At 34.9% G+C, this 15803-nt stretch overlaps 1 protein-coding gene across 1 annotated transcript; it reads right to left on the reverse strand.

Moving 5' to 3' along the window:
- Positions 1-2662: 2662 nt before the first annotated feature.
- On the reverse strand, positions 2663-10077 carry LOC130737688 (probable peroxygenase 4). Its single transcript, XM_057589512.1, has 6 exons — positions 9806-10077; positions 9546-9656; positions 8906-8991; positions 3799-3893; positions 3359-3484; positions 2663-3054 (listed from the first exon to the last, which is right to left on the reverse strand). Exons 1-6 carry the CDS (start codon positions 9849-9851, stop codon positions 2907-2909), a joined length of 612 nt encoding a protein of 203 aa, XP_057445495.1. The 5' UTR covers positions 9852-10077; the 3' UTR covers positions 2663-2906.
- Positions 10078-15803: the final 5726 nt, after the last annotated feature.

Raw genomic sequence — 15803 nt, forward strand, 5'->3', positions numbered from 1 at the left:
TTTGCATGAACTTTTCTGGCATCTATTGTAGAAATTCAGACCCAACTATCATACTTTCCCCATCTTGGTACCATCACAACGGCAGTTTGAAGGTATGAAAAACACTAGAAATGGGGGGTTTGAATAGGGTTTTGAAGTAAAGATGGTTTCTTTTCGTTTCACGTAAACTCTCGGATTTAAGGACAGGGGAGTAAAGAGTTAAAAGATAAACACACAAGGATTTTATCCTGGTTCTCTTGAAAAAATCCTCAAGCTAATCCAGTCCACCCGTTAAGGTGATTTCTTCCTTCGTCGAATGAAAGTAATCCACTAACCAAAGATTCTTACAACTGCACTAGCACACCTTGGTCAGTGACTAACAATCCTAAGAACTAGCAAAAACCAAGACACACAAGTTGTAGTCTTCTCAAGACTACTGACCTAACCGGTCCCTTAAGGAAATACAATCAAGAGATTGAAGATTTGTGTTACAAGAGATTTGCTTCTAAACAAGCAGAGTGCAAACAAAATAAGAACAATGAAGAAAAAGATTGCTAAGAGATTTTCGCTTGAATGAAGGTTGTATTGCAATTCAGTGTCTTGGTCTTTTCTTCCTTTCTTCAGCCTTTAAATATTCCAAGCACAAAGTGATTTTTCATTGAGAGAATTTGTCCGTTGGAGGGTACTTCTGGAATTTCCAGAACGTACAAGGCTGATAATTGTAGGTAGACTAGTCAGAATAATACACTGCAATTGTACTTTTTGATAGTGACCTTTTGTCCTTTACAGTTGACTTCTGATCTTCAAAGGCGCGCTTCAAGTGTGAGCTTGTGAAGCTTCTAGTCAGAGTCACGAGGATGCTTGGATCTTCAGAGCTTCAAGTCTTCAGCTTCTGGACCGGTTCACTTCAAAACTTCTGGTCTTAAAAATGAAATACTTGGTCTTCAGAGCCAACTTTCTTGGGTCTTCAGAATCTTCAAGTCTTCAGAGTCTTTGACCGTTCACTTCAGAACTTCTGGTCTTCAGAGCCAACATCAAAGCTTTAATCTTCAGAACATCTGAAGCAGTAACTACCATTCAACAGAACGTAGTCAGTGCAGAAGCGGTTTGGTGGTCAACATTTTAGTCTTTGACTTCTGATGAAAACCCCTTTCAATCAGAATCCGAACCTATTTGTCAAATACACATGAGACAAACTTTAGAGTACCAAAGTTATCCATACTCAAAATATATCTTTGTTATCATCAAAACTTAGAGATGTACACAGAACCAAATCTTGGTCTTACACAGTTGACACCTCTTCCCATAGAATACCTCATACGATGCCATCCTTATACTTGCATGGAAACTGTTATTATAAGTGAATTCAATCAATGGCAGGAGCTCATCCAAACTTTCGCGGTTATATGGGACATAAGCTCGCAACAAATCCTCCAACTACTGAATTGTTCTCTTTGTCTAACCATCGTTTACGGTTGATAGGCAAAACTCAATCTCAACTTCATCTCCAATGCCTCGGGCAAGGCCCCCTAGAAATGCGAAGTGAACTTTGGATCCCTATTAAAGGTAATGCATGAAAGTACTCTGTGGAATCGTACAATCTGCGCGGCATAGATGTCAACATGTTTCTCCACATTGTATGTAGTCCTTACTGGCAGAAAATGAGCAGATTTGGTCAATTGGTAGACGATTACCCAAACCGAGTTGTACTGCTTCTGAGTCCGAGGTAATGGTACAATGAAATCCATGAATATACTATCTAACTTCCATTTCAGCATGTCTAAACTATGGAGCGTCCCTACAGGCCTCTAATGTTTTACCTTAGCATTCTGACAAGTTATGCAAGAAGCCACATTCTCGACTACCTGTTTCTTCATTCCTGGCCACAAGAAGGATTTACCAGAAGTTGATGAGTTTAATTTCGAAACTAGGAAACAAAAATATGGTTTTTTCCACTTCAATTGGTAAAAAAAAAATACTTCAATCTAGTTTGTATTCCCTAGAGCCATAACTACTGTAGTAGTTGGAAGAAAATGAGTTTGAAACGACTATTTATAAAGGTAAACCACACCTAATTACACAACATTATTTGTTCTATAGGCATTACGCACGTATACAAACATTTAGGATCATGGCATCCTATCAAAATCTTAAAAAACTGACATATCAGCGAGTAGGTTTCTCTTCTCAAGTTGATGGCTAGTTCTATTACCTCCATTTGACATGGAGCTCGTATATTTGTGGCAAGTATTCATTCTGATTTTATCTTCAAGTTTTGAATGAAAACATCACTTAAAGATTAATTAATTATAGTAAAAATTCCAAAATCTATGCTAAATTCCTTGGACAATTTAAATCCTAAATCGATTAACAACTAACTAACAGTCGATCCATCGACTATCGGCTAATGACTGATTAACAACCGATCTGTCGGCTAAGGAATGATTGATAGCCGATCATTCGGCTGTGACTGATTGACAGCCGATTCATTTGGTAACGACTAATTGGCCGTTGATAAGTTGGCTAATAGCTCATTATATGTCGATCAATCAGCTAACAACTGACCAAACCCGCACCGTGTAACTCAGCTAATTAACTAAAACCAATTATCATATTCAAACAGTCGAAATCAACTAATCAATAATCCACACGGTTAGCGGCGAACATAGTGTAAGTTACTAAATAATGAAATATAAAATACTGTTATTTAGACAACTCAGATATATAAAATCAGGCAAGCAAGATAGCTAAAAATACATCCCTTACAATGCACGTTTCATATACTGACAGGATAATCACAATTTATAAACCAAACACTTTGAAGGCACACAACCAGAAACTCACAAATTACGAAAAGCAAGATTCTCAGCATAAGTCATATGACTCTCTGTATTTAATCTCAGCATAAGTCATCTGACTCTCTGTATTTAATTTTGTTTCTTTTGTTTGTGTTCCTTTTCCATTTGTTCAAACAGGCTTCCATCATAAACACCTCGAACAGTTTCTTTTTGCAGCAAACCATCCTTGTCTTTTCCAAGAACATATAAGATTTTCCACTCTGTGTAGCTAGCAAGCCTGAGCATCAAAATGAAACAATTTATGATTCATATTATATATATATATATATATATATATATATTCTCAGGAAGGCCTTCTATGGTGGATCATATTATAAAAATTTCAACTCAAGAACTATATTTTTACTCATTATAAAATGTAACATTTAGTGCATGTTATTTACAATATAATGTATCCCTTATATGTTAAAATTAGTTTGCAATAAAATCATTCTCATTTACGAAAAAAAAATTTCTTGGTGCATATAATAAACAAAGTCGAAACAAATTTCATTCATCAAATTATATGACGACAAACTTACCATCCTCCGTAATCCTTAGGATCTCTATTTGCCCTCAGCAACTCCATCAATTCATCGGATGTTAACGCATTTGGGTATCTTTTGGCATGCTTGCTGAAAATTTCTTCAAATTTTGAAGGAACAAACCTAAAAGTCACAGCCTTAATTGAGTAAGCAAACGCACTAGATTGCCAAAATATTTTGAGATTATATGTACTCCAAAAATTATAATGTCAGATTAGCAATTTAATAGGTCAATTCTAAAGAAGTGTTTCCTAGAAGTTAAAGAGGGAACATAAATTAATTCGTGAACAAAATTAACATGGAAAAACTGAAACGTGAAATAAAATAACTTCAATAATTCAATGCCTTAGTTTTATTCCATTAGGTTTTATTATTTTCCTGAAGTAAACAAGATAAAAGAATTACAATAAGATTATTCCATGTACTTAAATTTCTACCTTCCTTCGCTATCATAGACCCCAGAGTCACTTCCATGTTTAGCTTTTTGGATGTTTTTAACTTCTATTGGCGCCAATATAGAAGGAAACTTGCCCTACGTCATCATAATTATATTATAAGAACTGAGATAGTCATGCAAGTTAATAGTAGCACAAACAAATTCCCTTTAACGAAAAGTTCGTTAAAAATATTTCAACACAATATTAGAAGCATTCATCTAAATTAATAACTCTAGTAAAACAAAGTACTTTGTTTTTCATATACATAGAAAAAAAAACTTTGTTTAGTATTTTTTCTTAACTTTGTTTACTACCAAGGTTAACTGGTAGTAAACTAAATAGTTAAAAGAACATACATTTAAAATATACTGGATTATGCATACTTGATTCAAGTATTTGATTAAAAAATATAGACTAAAATAAGGACTGAATTTGTCTACTATGAAAAAAAAAAGGGTCAGAAGTTAAAATTATTTTTTGTCCAAATAAATTTTATCTCAAAGAAGTATATTGTCAATCGCATTCAGATGTTGAAATTTTAACATCTTTTTTGGTATAAAGTGTACCAAAAAATGTTGAAATTTTGTTATAAGTTAAAATGACATTTCTCCAAATTAGATTTTTTTGGTGAACAGGAAAACTTTTTCAAATTAAACTCTTTGAGGCTTGGAAGCTGAACAAGCATGGTGCATCTTATTTGTTCTCTGTTTTGAATGACCGTAGAGAATTAGTCTCATCTTTTATTAGTTTTAATTTATCTTTTGTTCATCATTCCGGTAACTCAGTAGCTGATTTCTTAGCAAGGAACTCCTACAAGTTTCCCAACGTTGTTTGGCTTGAGGAGGTTCCGCCGGTTTTGGACCCTTTGGTGGCTTCGGATGTACTAGCCTCTATGACGATTTGATTTTGATATAATGTTATCCGGTTTAAAAAAAAATTTATCAGTTAAGAAATAAAAATGACATATATTGTTGTTTAATTTAAAGGATTCCTATTTATTTTTTAAATATTAGATAGCATATATTCGTGTGAGATGAGAGAAATTTTTCAATTACTTATCCCACCGCTCATGCCTATCATTGATTGTTGTCCCACACCTTTTAAAATAAACGCTGTCGTTTTCCGTAAATTAAAGACACCTCACCTGACTTTCGTTTCACTAAAAATACTATTACTTATTTTTTTCTGGTAACAAAAAAATATTAATTTTTTTTTCTTAAGGAACAAAAAAATAATTATAATAAATACTCTATAGATAGAAAAATAATATAATTTTTTTTTCTTTTTCAAAACGAGAATAATATAGTAAATAGAAAATAGTTGTATATTTTTCAAACGGTTGGAGAATATATTAAAATATGATACGTTAGATAAAATTCAATTAATCAGGATAAAGTTCCTCTGTAACCAAAAAAAAATCAGGATATAGTTAAAATATGATAGGTGAGATAAAGTTCAATTAATATGGGTCTAGATAGAAAATAATTTTTTTTGAAAGATAGATAGAAAATAATGAAAAAAAAGTATTAACTAGCTTTTCAGAACAATAAACATATTATTATTTTTATATTTAGTATACAATAATAAATAATAATTTTTTGGTCCACTTTGTGGTAGATGTCATTTTTTCCCCTTGTATCTTCTTTTTCTATCAGATTATTTATGTGATCATTCCTGATATTAGGGCTGCACATAGATTGGGTTGGATGGATTTTCAGGCTAATCAGGATTCGATCCGATCAAAACTGTTTGGGTTGGGTTAGATTTCGTGAATTTTCACCTACGAACCCGAACCAACCCAATCCGACAATTTTCGGGTTGGTTTGGATGGATTAATTGGATCGCTATATTATAATAAAAACAAATCTGAAATATTGAAAAATATTAAAAAACAAGTACTCCAAGTCTCTAACATGCAATTACATCATAAGTTCATAAGTACCGTATACACACATCTATACAACAAAACATAACTAAACAAGTACTTCAAGTCTTTAAATATGACAAGTAATTACAAACAAATTAGTCTCCAAGTCTCCTAAAAATCACTCTAGTAGTAAAACTTCAAGTCTCTAGAAATTACATACCTTACTACTAAGTTAGGTAAAAATTAAAATTATTAAGAATATATATTAAATAATATATTATTATTTTATGATTGGATTTCGAGTTGGGTTGGATGGATTATTATGGAATCTGATGTCTGATCCAAAGATAATTGGATCGTAATTAAATCGATCCGATGGACCCGTTTGCCAAATCCAACCCGCATTTTTACCATTTGATCAGATTGGATTGGATGGTTTCATTGGGTTGACCCGGCCATGTGCACCCTACGTGATATCACACATTCCTTTCTTTTGTATTCCTATCTCTCATGGTTTATTTCAAATTCTATATAAGATTGATGATTTAATACCTTTAGTTAACTGTTTGGGGGTAAGGCACATTTTAAAGGAGGGGAATGAGGTTGCTGATTTCTTAGCAAAATGTGGGAGAGATGGGAGGCTTGAGCTGTGGGAGTTGTCTGCATAATGGTGTGGAGGTTGGGATAGGCTCTGGTTTTTGTGGTTGGATTGTTGGGCACTGAATCTGTGTTCCCCTTAAGTCTTTGTGTTATTTCTGTTCTGTCTTGTACCTGTTTTGTGGTGGGATGGTTGGATGGCGTGGTTGAGAATTTAGTGCATTATCAATGGGTTTTGATGTGTGAGGGGTGAGAAAATGTTTTGATTTCGTGTCCTGGGTGTGCTCTGTTGCTGTTGGGGACGTCTTATTCAGAGGTTCTGGTATACTCATAACATGGCATGGTTTGACATATTTTGGCAGTTCGTATTGGTTTATAAGGTGGCGAAAGGTGTATTTATAAGAAATGGTTTGGTAATTTTTGACAAGGGGAAAGGCTGAGGCATGTTTTCTAGCTGGATATGCTTTCTTTATGTTTCTTGTTATTTTCTTTGGGTGGGTTTGTTGTATTTTGCTGGATCATTTTGTTCTTTAGAGATTAAAGTACTCTTTTTTCTTTTCTAGATTTTTTTCTACTGAGTTTTTTTTAAAAAGGTTTTAATGAAGCTTTGTCTCTAAAAATTTTGGGCCGAGGGGGTTTGGCGGAGGTTTGAGATCAGACTGGTTTGTGATCTCTTTGTACTTTGGTGTGTTGACAGAGCAGTTAGAGAGAAGTTCTTTTTAGCTTTCTCTTTTTTATAATAGTCATTCTTTTTGCTGTAAAAAAAATCTCTCATTGTTTATTTGATTTGAGTTGAGTTGTCAACAAGTCTTTATTCTTTCCTTTTTCACCATCTATTTTTGTGGTCCTTGACATTTTATTTTTCAGATTGAGCAGACCTATAATAATCTCACCATAAACTTTTTGTTGAAGTAATATGCTAAAGTTGAAGGAGGAATAGCCGAATAGGCCCCAGAGACCCCAATCAGTTTTCTATTCATTGTGTTATTACTTTATGGCTTATCCCCTTGCGTTTACACGTTTTTAGCTTTATGTCTGATCTATCTTTTTCTTTATTCTTTTTTACTAAAGGAAAACTAAAGAGAAAACTACAATTGTTCTTTTCTTTTATATATGGATAAATATCATCATTTAATTCCAAAATGATATCTATTGGAAAAATAAATTGTTTTATTTAAAATTATATTATATTTTTTAAGAGATTAATTTATATACACTTACAATGTAAAAAGTTTTACATAATCATTCAATCATATCGTTTCATGTGAGATGTTTGCTGATTGGTGCGTGTTGTTCTGGACTGTGATTTTTATTTAATTGACAGTGGCAAAGCTTGTTGAGCAGGGGATCGGAGTTCTTGGCAGGTTGATCTGGTACGAATATGTTGTCTTTTTGCTGGTTGGATATGTGTTTCTTATGGATGGTCTATTGTTCTTTTTAAGGAGGCGCAATGCATAGCTACTGGATTTGTTAGGATTGGTGATGACCGAGGACCATGTGTTGGCTTTGGGGTTGGAATGGGTTTGCTCAAAGGGTTGTTTACTGGCTTTGTTTGCTGTCTTTTGTTTCTTTTGCCTATGGATGGTGTAGTAATTTTTCAAGAGTCTAAGGGTCTCTTTAGTATGGTTTACTTTTTTTCCGTATTTAGATTTTTATCTCAAATGAGTTGTTTATATAAAATTTTAATAAGGCACATAATTTAAGTAATAGTTTTTCAGTGTATTTTTCTTTCATGAGAGTATTTGTTCTCATGAAATTTTCAGTATAAATAAATAATATATCTCTTTTCCTGTCGGAAAAAATAAAAAGAAAGATCAGGTTTTCAATTAGTTGTTTAATTTTTAATTGTGTGAAGTGAGAATATGATTCCTACTCCTGCTCACTACGCCAATTTTTCATTTATTCTTACGCTTTACGGAATCTGATTCCACGTGTATTCATTTTTTCCCCTTATCGTATTTTTATCTCTGTGACACGTTTTTTGCATTTTAAAATTTTATCTATGATTTTTTTAAGTAAAGCATTCATGTAACTTTTCTTTTTTTGTGAAAATATTATATTGGTAACTAAAAGCAATGGAAGTAAGCATATGTGCCACATTATGGCTGTGTTTTAACATGAAAAAGCAACAAGATAATTATATATATATATATATATATATATTTCTTTTGTTCTCATGAAATTTTCAGTATAAATAAATAATATATCTCTTTTCCTGTCGGAAAAAATAAAAAGAAAGATCAGGTTTTCAATTAGTTGTTTAATTTTTAATTGTGTGAAGTGAGAAAATGATTCCTACTCCTGCTCACTACGCCAATTTTTCATTTATTCTTACGCTTTACGGAATCTGATTCCACGTGTATTCATTTTTTTCCCCTTATCGTATTTTTATCTCTGTGACACGTTTTTTGCATTTTAAAATTTTATCTATGATTTTTTTAAGTAAAGCATTCATGTAACTTTTCTTTTTTTTTGAAAATATTATATTGGTAACTAAAAGCAATGGAAGTAAGCATATGTGCCACATTATGGCTGTGTTTTAACATGAAAAAGCAACAAGATAATTATATATATATATATATTTCTTTTCTTTGTCAATATATATATATTTTTTTTGATGGAATAATGGAAAGACAGACATACCGGACGAGTTTTTTGGCTGAGACCAACATTAATGAAAATAGCACCACCAATCGACAACGGCATTCCACAACCTATTGCACGAAATCCTGCAATTCAGAGCATAATTAAAAGCAAAATCATGAAAAATATTTGGTGCTAAAAATATCATGAAATTACAAAACGGTAGTTACTTAATTCATTTCTTCAGTTATCTTTCCCCCTTCATAATTTTTTTTTGATGCATTGATATTTTTTATTTTTTACTTTTATTGAAATTGATGCATTGATATTTATGATAACACAAATCATATTTCAATTATGTACGACATAATTAAATTAAATTAAAAATGAGAAAAATGATGATACATTGACGGTATAAAGTTTTTTTGCACCGCCAACCAATTAGATTTCAATGATTTGTCACGTAAATTAAAGAAATTGAGTAAAAAAAAAAATTTGCTCACATACTTAAAATCTGATTGGTTGACGGTGTAAAAAAACCGTCGGGCCATAGAAATTAAACTCATTAAAAATTTGGATTTAGTCAGCCACATATTTAGAATCTGATTTCTACACGGTGTAAAAAATCCCCACAATCTTGCTCTACGTTTTCCCCATATTTGAGTGGAAGATATAAAATAAGGGTTAAAGGAAATTAAACCTTGGAAAGTTTCCCATGGGTAGATGATGCCGTCATGGTTCCTGTCAAAGAATGCAACGTGCTTTTGCAGAACGTTTTGATCATATGGTATTGGTTTCTCACCAACTATTCCTGCTTACATGGGTGCATCAAAAGTGTGGACAAAATATAGTGTCAAATTAATATCAACAAAAGAAATATACCAAAAGAGAGGTATATAACAACAGAAATTAAATTAATTGATGACAGAAATCACAAAAGGGATTCAATTTTTTGGGTACCCTCTTGATTATTTCCCTCTTTTGTAGTAGAAGACGAGGAAGCCATGGATTTTTGATAGTGTTGGAAAAAAACAGAGATATATATATATAGAGAAGCGAGTAGTGATGTAGGAGCGCAAAACAACAAAGAGAAAAAGAGATGAGTAGAAAGGAAAGAAGGGATGGGGACAAAGAAGGAGAAAAAGCTTTGTTATGGTATTGATTATGATTCAGATTGTGCAACTGCCTCTGCTAGATTTCGGGGTTCTGTTATATATAAGTTGCAAAACTTACGCTTAGTTTCTTGAAAGAAGGGGCGTGCTTTATAGGGTGGAAGATTTCTTTCACAAGACAGGTAAAAAAGCGTGTTATAATTATTTATTGAATTAAATTGAAAAAGAAAAAAATTATGCTTTTTTTTTTGAAATATGCTTACTCAAACATCAAATGATTGTATCAAAAAAAGACATCAAATGATATAATTTTCCTATTTACCAAAAAAATAAAAAATAAAACATCAAATGATATATAAGTGAGCTGATGTAGTGGTTTATCTCCTCCACATTCTTAATCAAGTAGTGGTTGATGGTTTGATTTTTAGTTTTAGTGAATAGGAAAAACTTTTTGGTGTGCCCTCGTCCCTACTACTTAATGCAATGACACTGTGAGACGAAGGAATAATTTTTTTTATAAGTGAGACGAGAAGGAATAAATATCTTAGTTTAGAACTAAAAAGACATTAAATGATTCATTACTGTATTCAAAAAACATAAGCTTTTATTTTGAATAAAAACAAGAAATTACACACGGGTAGATCAAGGGAACGATACCCCTAAAACATAAAAAAGAAGCAAATTTGAACAACTAGGAGGAGGACGCGCGCTCCAAAATCTAAATTCCTAGCCCAAGATCATGCGCCATGTTAGCTAGCTTATCTGTATCATGATTCGCCTCCGATCTTGAATGGTACGGACACACTAGAGCTTCCAAGCATAATTTTACACGTGCAACAAGATTACACTTTTGTAAAAGATATTTCAAATCAACAGATTAAATTATAAAAAGATAATTTTTTTCGCATCATTAAAATCTGAATGATTAACGTGTAAAAACTATTTACTTTATTGGTGCATAGAAAATTAATTTCATTTAAAAATCATTTAAATCTTAATATTTAGTTTTTAATTTACAATTGTTCGCTGGTATTCTTAAGAGTGTCGTTTATTTCATATTAAAAAATAATAATTTTTAGTTGTCTAAAAGAATAGATTAATTTTTAGTGATTTTGAAAAAAGCATAAGCTGATTTGTGTTTTTTCTTATATTAATTAAAATCATTTTTTTATCTTCTCTCTCCATCTAGCATAGTATATTTTTGGGGCCTGTTGAACGGTTGTGGTTGTTGCTGATTTCATTGTGTGGTTTGCCTTTGACAGTCGATGTTTCTCTTTGTAAGACCCTAGTTTTTAGATATAGATTAAATAAATTAATTTTTTATTCACCCTTAGATTTTGATATAACGTGAAAGGAACCTGAACAAAGTGTTTGCAGATTCGGATGACTTAATGAAGAAGAAAGTTCAGGAAATGACTAAGGATGGTACTATAGTGAGTTTAAGTTATAGTTCGAGCGATTTCTACACCCGGCTAAGGTCGAGAGTGTCCGACAAAGGATAATTCCGCTCCAAGAGCATTGTTTAAGCAAAATTAAAAATAGTTAGAAAAATAAACACCTTCGAGTATTTTTCCCATGACCAGTGTTTCGCTACGGAACTCTAGACTGTACACACGATAGGTTTGGCTTCTCGGGAGTCTGTTGAAGCTAGGCTTTATCTTCTCGGGGACTTTAATTAAAACTCTGAATGAAGAGTTTTTCTATTCGGAGCTTTTAAAGAAGTTTCCATCTACGCTATCTCATTTCTTTCAACGCTTGTGATCTTTCTTCAGAAGGAAGTTTCTTCATCCGACACCAACTACAAAAAGTAGTTTTTCGGCGTATTTTGATCCATACTGTGTTTGAAACGTTTTCTTCAATTTAAAGAACCTCGTTTTGAGTTTTGGCATTCTGTCGCCAAACAATCACTTCTTATCAGCAGATGAAAGTACCAGGACGACCGGATCCGCAAAACCTTCGATTTTACTTTTTTCACCTCCGCTATAAAGGAGGGAAATGAGAGAGAGAGAGAGAGAGAGAGAGAGAGAGGCCGCGGGTAGAGAGAGAGAGAGAGAGAGAGAGAGAGAGAGAGAGAGAGAGAGAGAGAGGGAGATCTTCGCGAGTTCTTGTCCGATCGACCCGATTTCAGTTTCTTTGGATCGAAAGCGAGGTAACCTTGCTACTTCTTGCCTTTGTTTCTACTTTCTGTTGCTTTTCACTATGTCTTTCTGTGCTCAAAGTTTTGAGCATTTTGCACAAATATCTTTATAATTCGATTTCTTCTTTCAATCATCTTCTATGACTTTCCTGCGTTCCATATTCACCGCCGGTGCGCTTAGATTTTTCTCTGAGTCGCTGTAGATATGAAAAACTGTGGAAATACCCATTTTTCTTCATAGGTTTGCTATTGAACCAAAAAGTCACGACTCAACCTAGTGCATTTAGAATTAGTTGCTATAAACGACATTCTCTGAGACCCTATCAAATTTCTTTTTCAAAATTTCAACTTTGAGTTTTTTAGCCTAAAATCTTGACCCAAATACCTCTATTTGTATTTCAATTCCGATAATTTTTCTAAGCATTTTTTTACCCTAGTTATAACCTTAGATTACCTAAGAATTAAATTAGATCGAAGAAAAAACGCCGAAACGCTAAAATTAAAGGGGGTGGCCGAGGGCACCATTGAGGGGGGAGAGAAATTCTTTTTCGGGAAAACTTGTCCTTTCGTCTTAGATTATCATACTCTGAAGCTTTTAAAGTTTCTTTTGACGTTAGTTAATACTGTGTAGATTGTTTTGATTTCTTTTGATTGAGTAATGTTATATTTGCTCAAAGGTTTGGTTTTGGAAACTTTGGGAGCTGCTGAGGAAGCGAGTGAAGAACCCTTGCACTGTGAAGCTGGATGAATTGGAGGTGAGGGCAACTTACTTGCTAGTTAATGACTTAGACGTCGATAAATTCAACTTGTTTATTTGATTGTGATGATGTTGATTGAGCTGAATTGGAAAATGTTTTCTGAGGCTTCGACCGTTGTAAAACTTGAGACTTGTGTCTCTGTTTTTTGGGGCTTCGGTCGACATATGTGTTTATGATTTGATTGTTGCTATGATTGATGTTGACTAAATCACATGCTTATTATGTGCTAAGTGGCTAATCATAGGTTGTTTTGATATCTGTGAATATGCTTTGCTGGATTGTAATGGCTGATTGTGCAATTACTTATATATATTGTGGAAGCGTCGGAGTGTAGGGAAACCTGAGTTTGAGCAATGTTAGTGACGGAACCTTTAAGGGAATGATTAATGGGTCGGACCAAGGTTCGAACCTTTGACGTTTTAGGAGATCGAGACCTTCTCAGGGAATTACTTGGGTTAATGGAAATCTTAGAACTTATTGAGTTAGAGACAACGAGGAATAGAACTTGTTTTACAAATGAAATTCATAACACGCTAAACAACATTAGAAGACTTTATAATATTGATAATATATTGAAGAATGATTAGGACTTGGATAAGAGTTTTGGGAATATGAGAAGTGTCGATGATCCTAGTTTTGGGGAAACCTTGTCTGCTTGGCACCTTTAGCCGATGCGCAGTTTAATGTTTAGGCTACCTAAGGGATAAGCCTGGGAAACTAATAAGTTTCTAAGTACGTTGTACTCTTTTGCTCGAATAGCAGTTCGACCATCTAAAAGATGAGTCAGATGACTCAAGTAGTCATCACAGGTGTTTGCACTCTTTGTTATGGGAATTTGAGGTCGAAAATCCGACAATTACCTTATGGTATTTTAGAGACAATATTCTTAGGTAGACACTTACGTTGGTGAGTACGATATGATGTTTGGCTAACTATATTGCATCATTCATTCATGTTTGAGGTTATACGACGGGAAACCGAACCTTAGTGGGACCAGTGGTGATCGAAATATCAGGTTCCCACATAAGAACACCAAGAGTGTTTCGTAAGTAGCAGACTTAGTAACCTATGGGTTAAGGCCGATCTGACTACATTTAGGTTATAAGTGACACCCGAGCGTTATGGTTAACACAAAGGCTTGTGAAAAGACCGACTTGATGGTGCCATGCCTGTCCGGAGCATTCTTTTAGCATGACATTGCATTTCATACCATACACTTGGTGATTTGATGATTTGATGTTGATGAACATCGTGTTCTTATTTGATGAATTAATGATTAGTGTATGTTGTTATGCAACCTGAGGAAATGATATTACATGCCATGATATGACCTATCGAACCTATATATCTATCCCTTATGTGTTCTCTATTGTTTGTATTATCTACTCTATTTTGTGAGTTGACGCTCGCGCCTGGCCTTGTTTGTATTTTTTGTGTTTGGGCGGTCGGCAAACCGCAAGATGTCTCTGGGGGAGTGGTTCATGTTGGTTCACCCTTCGGGGGGGGGGGGATCAGATACGAGATGATTGACCAGATCTACCCTACCGCGTGGTAGTTGGACCCCGCCAACCACCGCACGACCTACAAGGGGAGATTGATGGAGGATGAGATTGACGGACATGGAGACCTGACAAAGGGAGTACTGCGGAAGTATTTAGTGGCCTTTGACCTGCCACCGATGGTTTACTTTGGATCGACCTGGTTGTGGCTTACGACCACCTTCACCACTGTCGTCGTCTGAGGATGAGGATCCGCCCGAGATTGATGTTGCTGCTGAGACATCCTCTGGACCGACACCTCTTTCTGCTATGGACCCTACGAACTTTGCGTCTTCTTCGAGGCTTGTTGAGCCAAAGGAGGAGCCAATCGCCATACCTTCTACTCGTGTGGGTGCGTCCACTTCCTCTCGTGGATATCGCGTTGCTGCTGAGACACCCTCTGGACCGACACCTCCTGCTTCTAAGGACTCTACGAACATTGCATCTTCGTCGAGGCTCGTTGTGCCAAAGGAGGAGCCAATCGCCATACCTTCTACTCGTGTGGGTACGTCCACTTCCTCTCGTGGATATCGCGTGCAACCGTTGGTTCACGTGATTGAGGAGGACATCGCCACCGACATGGTAGACTTGGAGACCGACTTGACTAGGGTGGCACGTAAGACTGAGGAGGGAGGTTATGGATGTGGACATCGATGTGATCACTATGGATTCAGACTCTGAGGATGACTACACTAGCGAGGAGGAGGAGGAGGCTTGGGAGACCCGCTTCTTCACGTGACTAGGTTTTAGGTGTATATAGTCATAGCTCTGATTCGTCAGTTGTACATTTTGGGACAGGGTAGGTTCCCGACATTTTGCTTTTTGTGTGGTTCTCTGTACGGGAATCACAGGGAGTAGTCGGACGATAGGAGGTCTTGAGGAGGCTGTTTTGGGTTGACTCTCCCACACTTGGACGATTGTGATTATAACACTTACACTTGATCACTATTTGCGTACACTTTGCCTTCGGGCACACTTCTGTCACTTGCAGGTACTGGTGACGTTTATAGTTACAGCAGGGGTTGTACATGTTTATATATATAGCTTATCGGGTTATGTCTTAAGTTTTGAATTAAGTCCTCGTTGGATAAGTCTTGCTTTAAAAAGGAAAAACAATACTTGCATTTTTCGCACTTAGTTTAAAATCGGTTACTATTGTGACTACCCAAAAGTCAAGATGTTACACTCTTCCTCTGTGGGTGTATTTTGGGGTGTTCTTAGTTTTGTGGGCTTTGCTTAACTTTGAAAATAGTTGTGTATTCTTGTCATATCCTTCATCCATATATATTTTGATAATGGATTGGACTACTTATGGGGGTTTGGCTAGATATGTCGTGCTTAAGGATTTTCAGGCTCAGATGGATGCTTTATGCAGTGGGGACTTTGCTTCATTTGAGAGTCGCGAGGTTTTGA

The sequence above is a fragment of the Lotus japonicus genome, chromosome 2, assembly GCF_012489685.1.
Source record: "Lotus japonicus ecotype B-129 chromosome 2, LjGifu_v1.2".
In the NCBI taxonomy this organism is placed as follows: Eukaryota; Viridiplantae; Streptophyta; class Magnoliopsida; order Fabales; family Fabaceae; genus Lotus; species Lotus japonicus.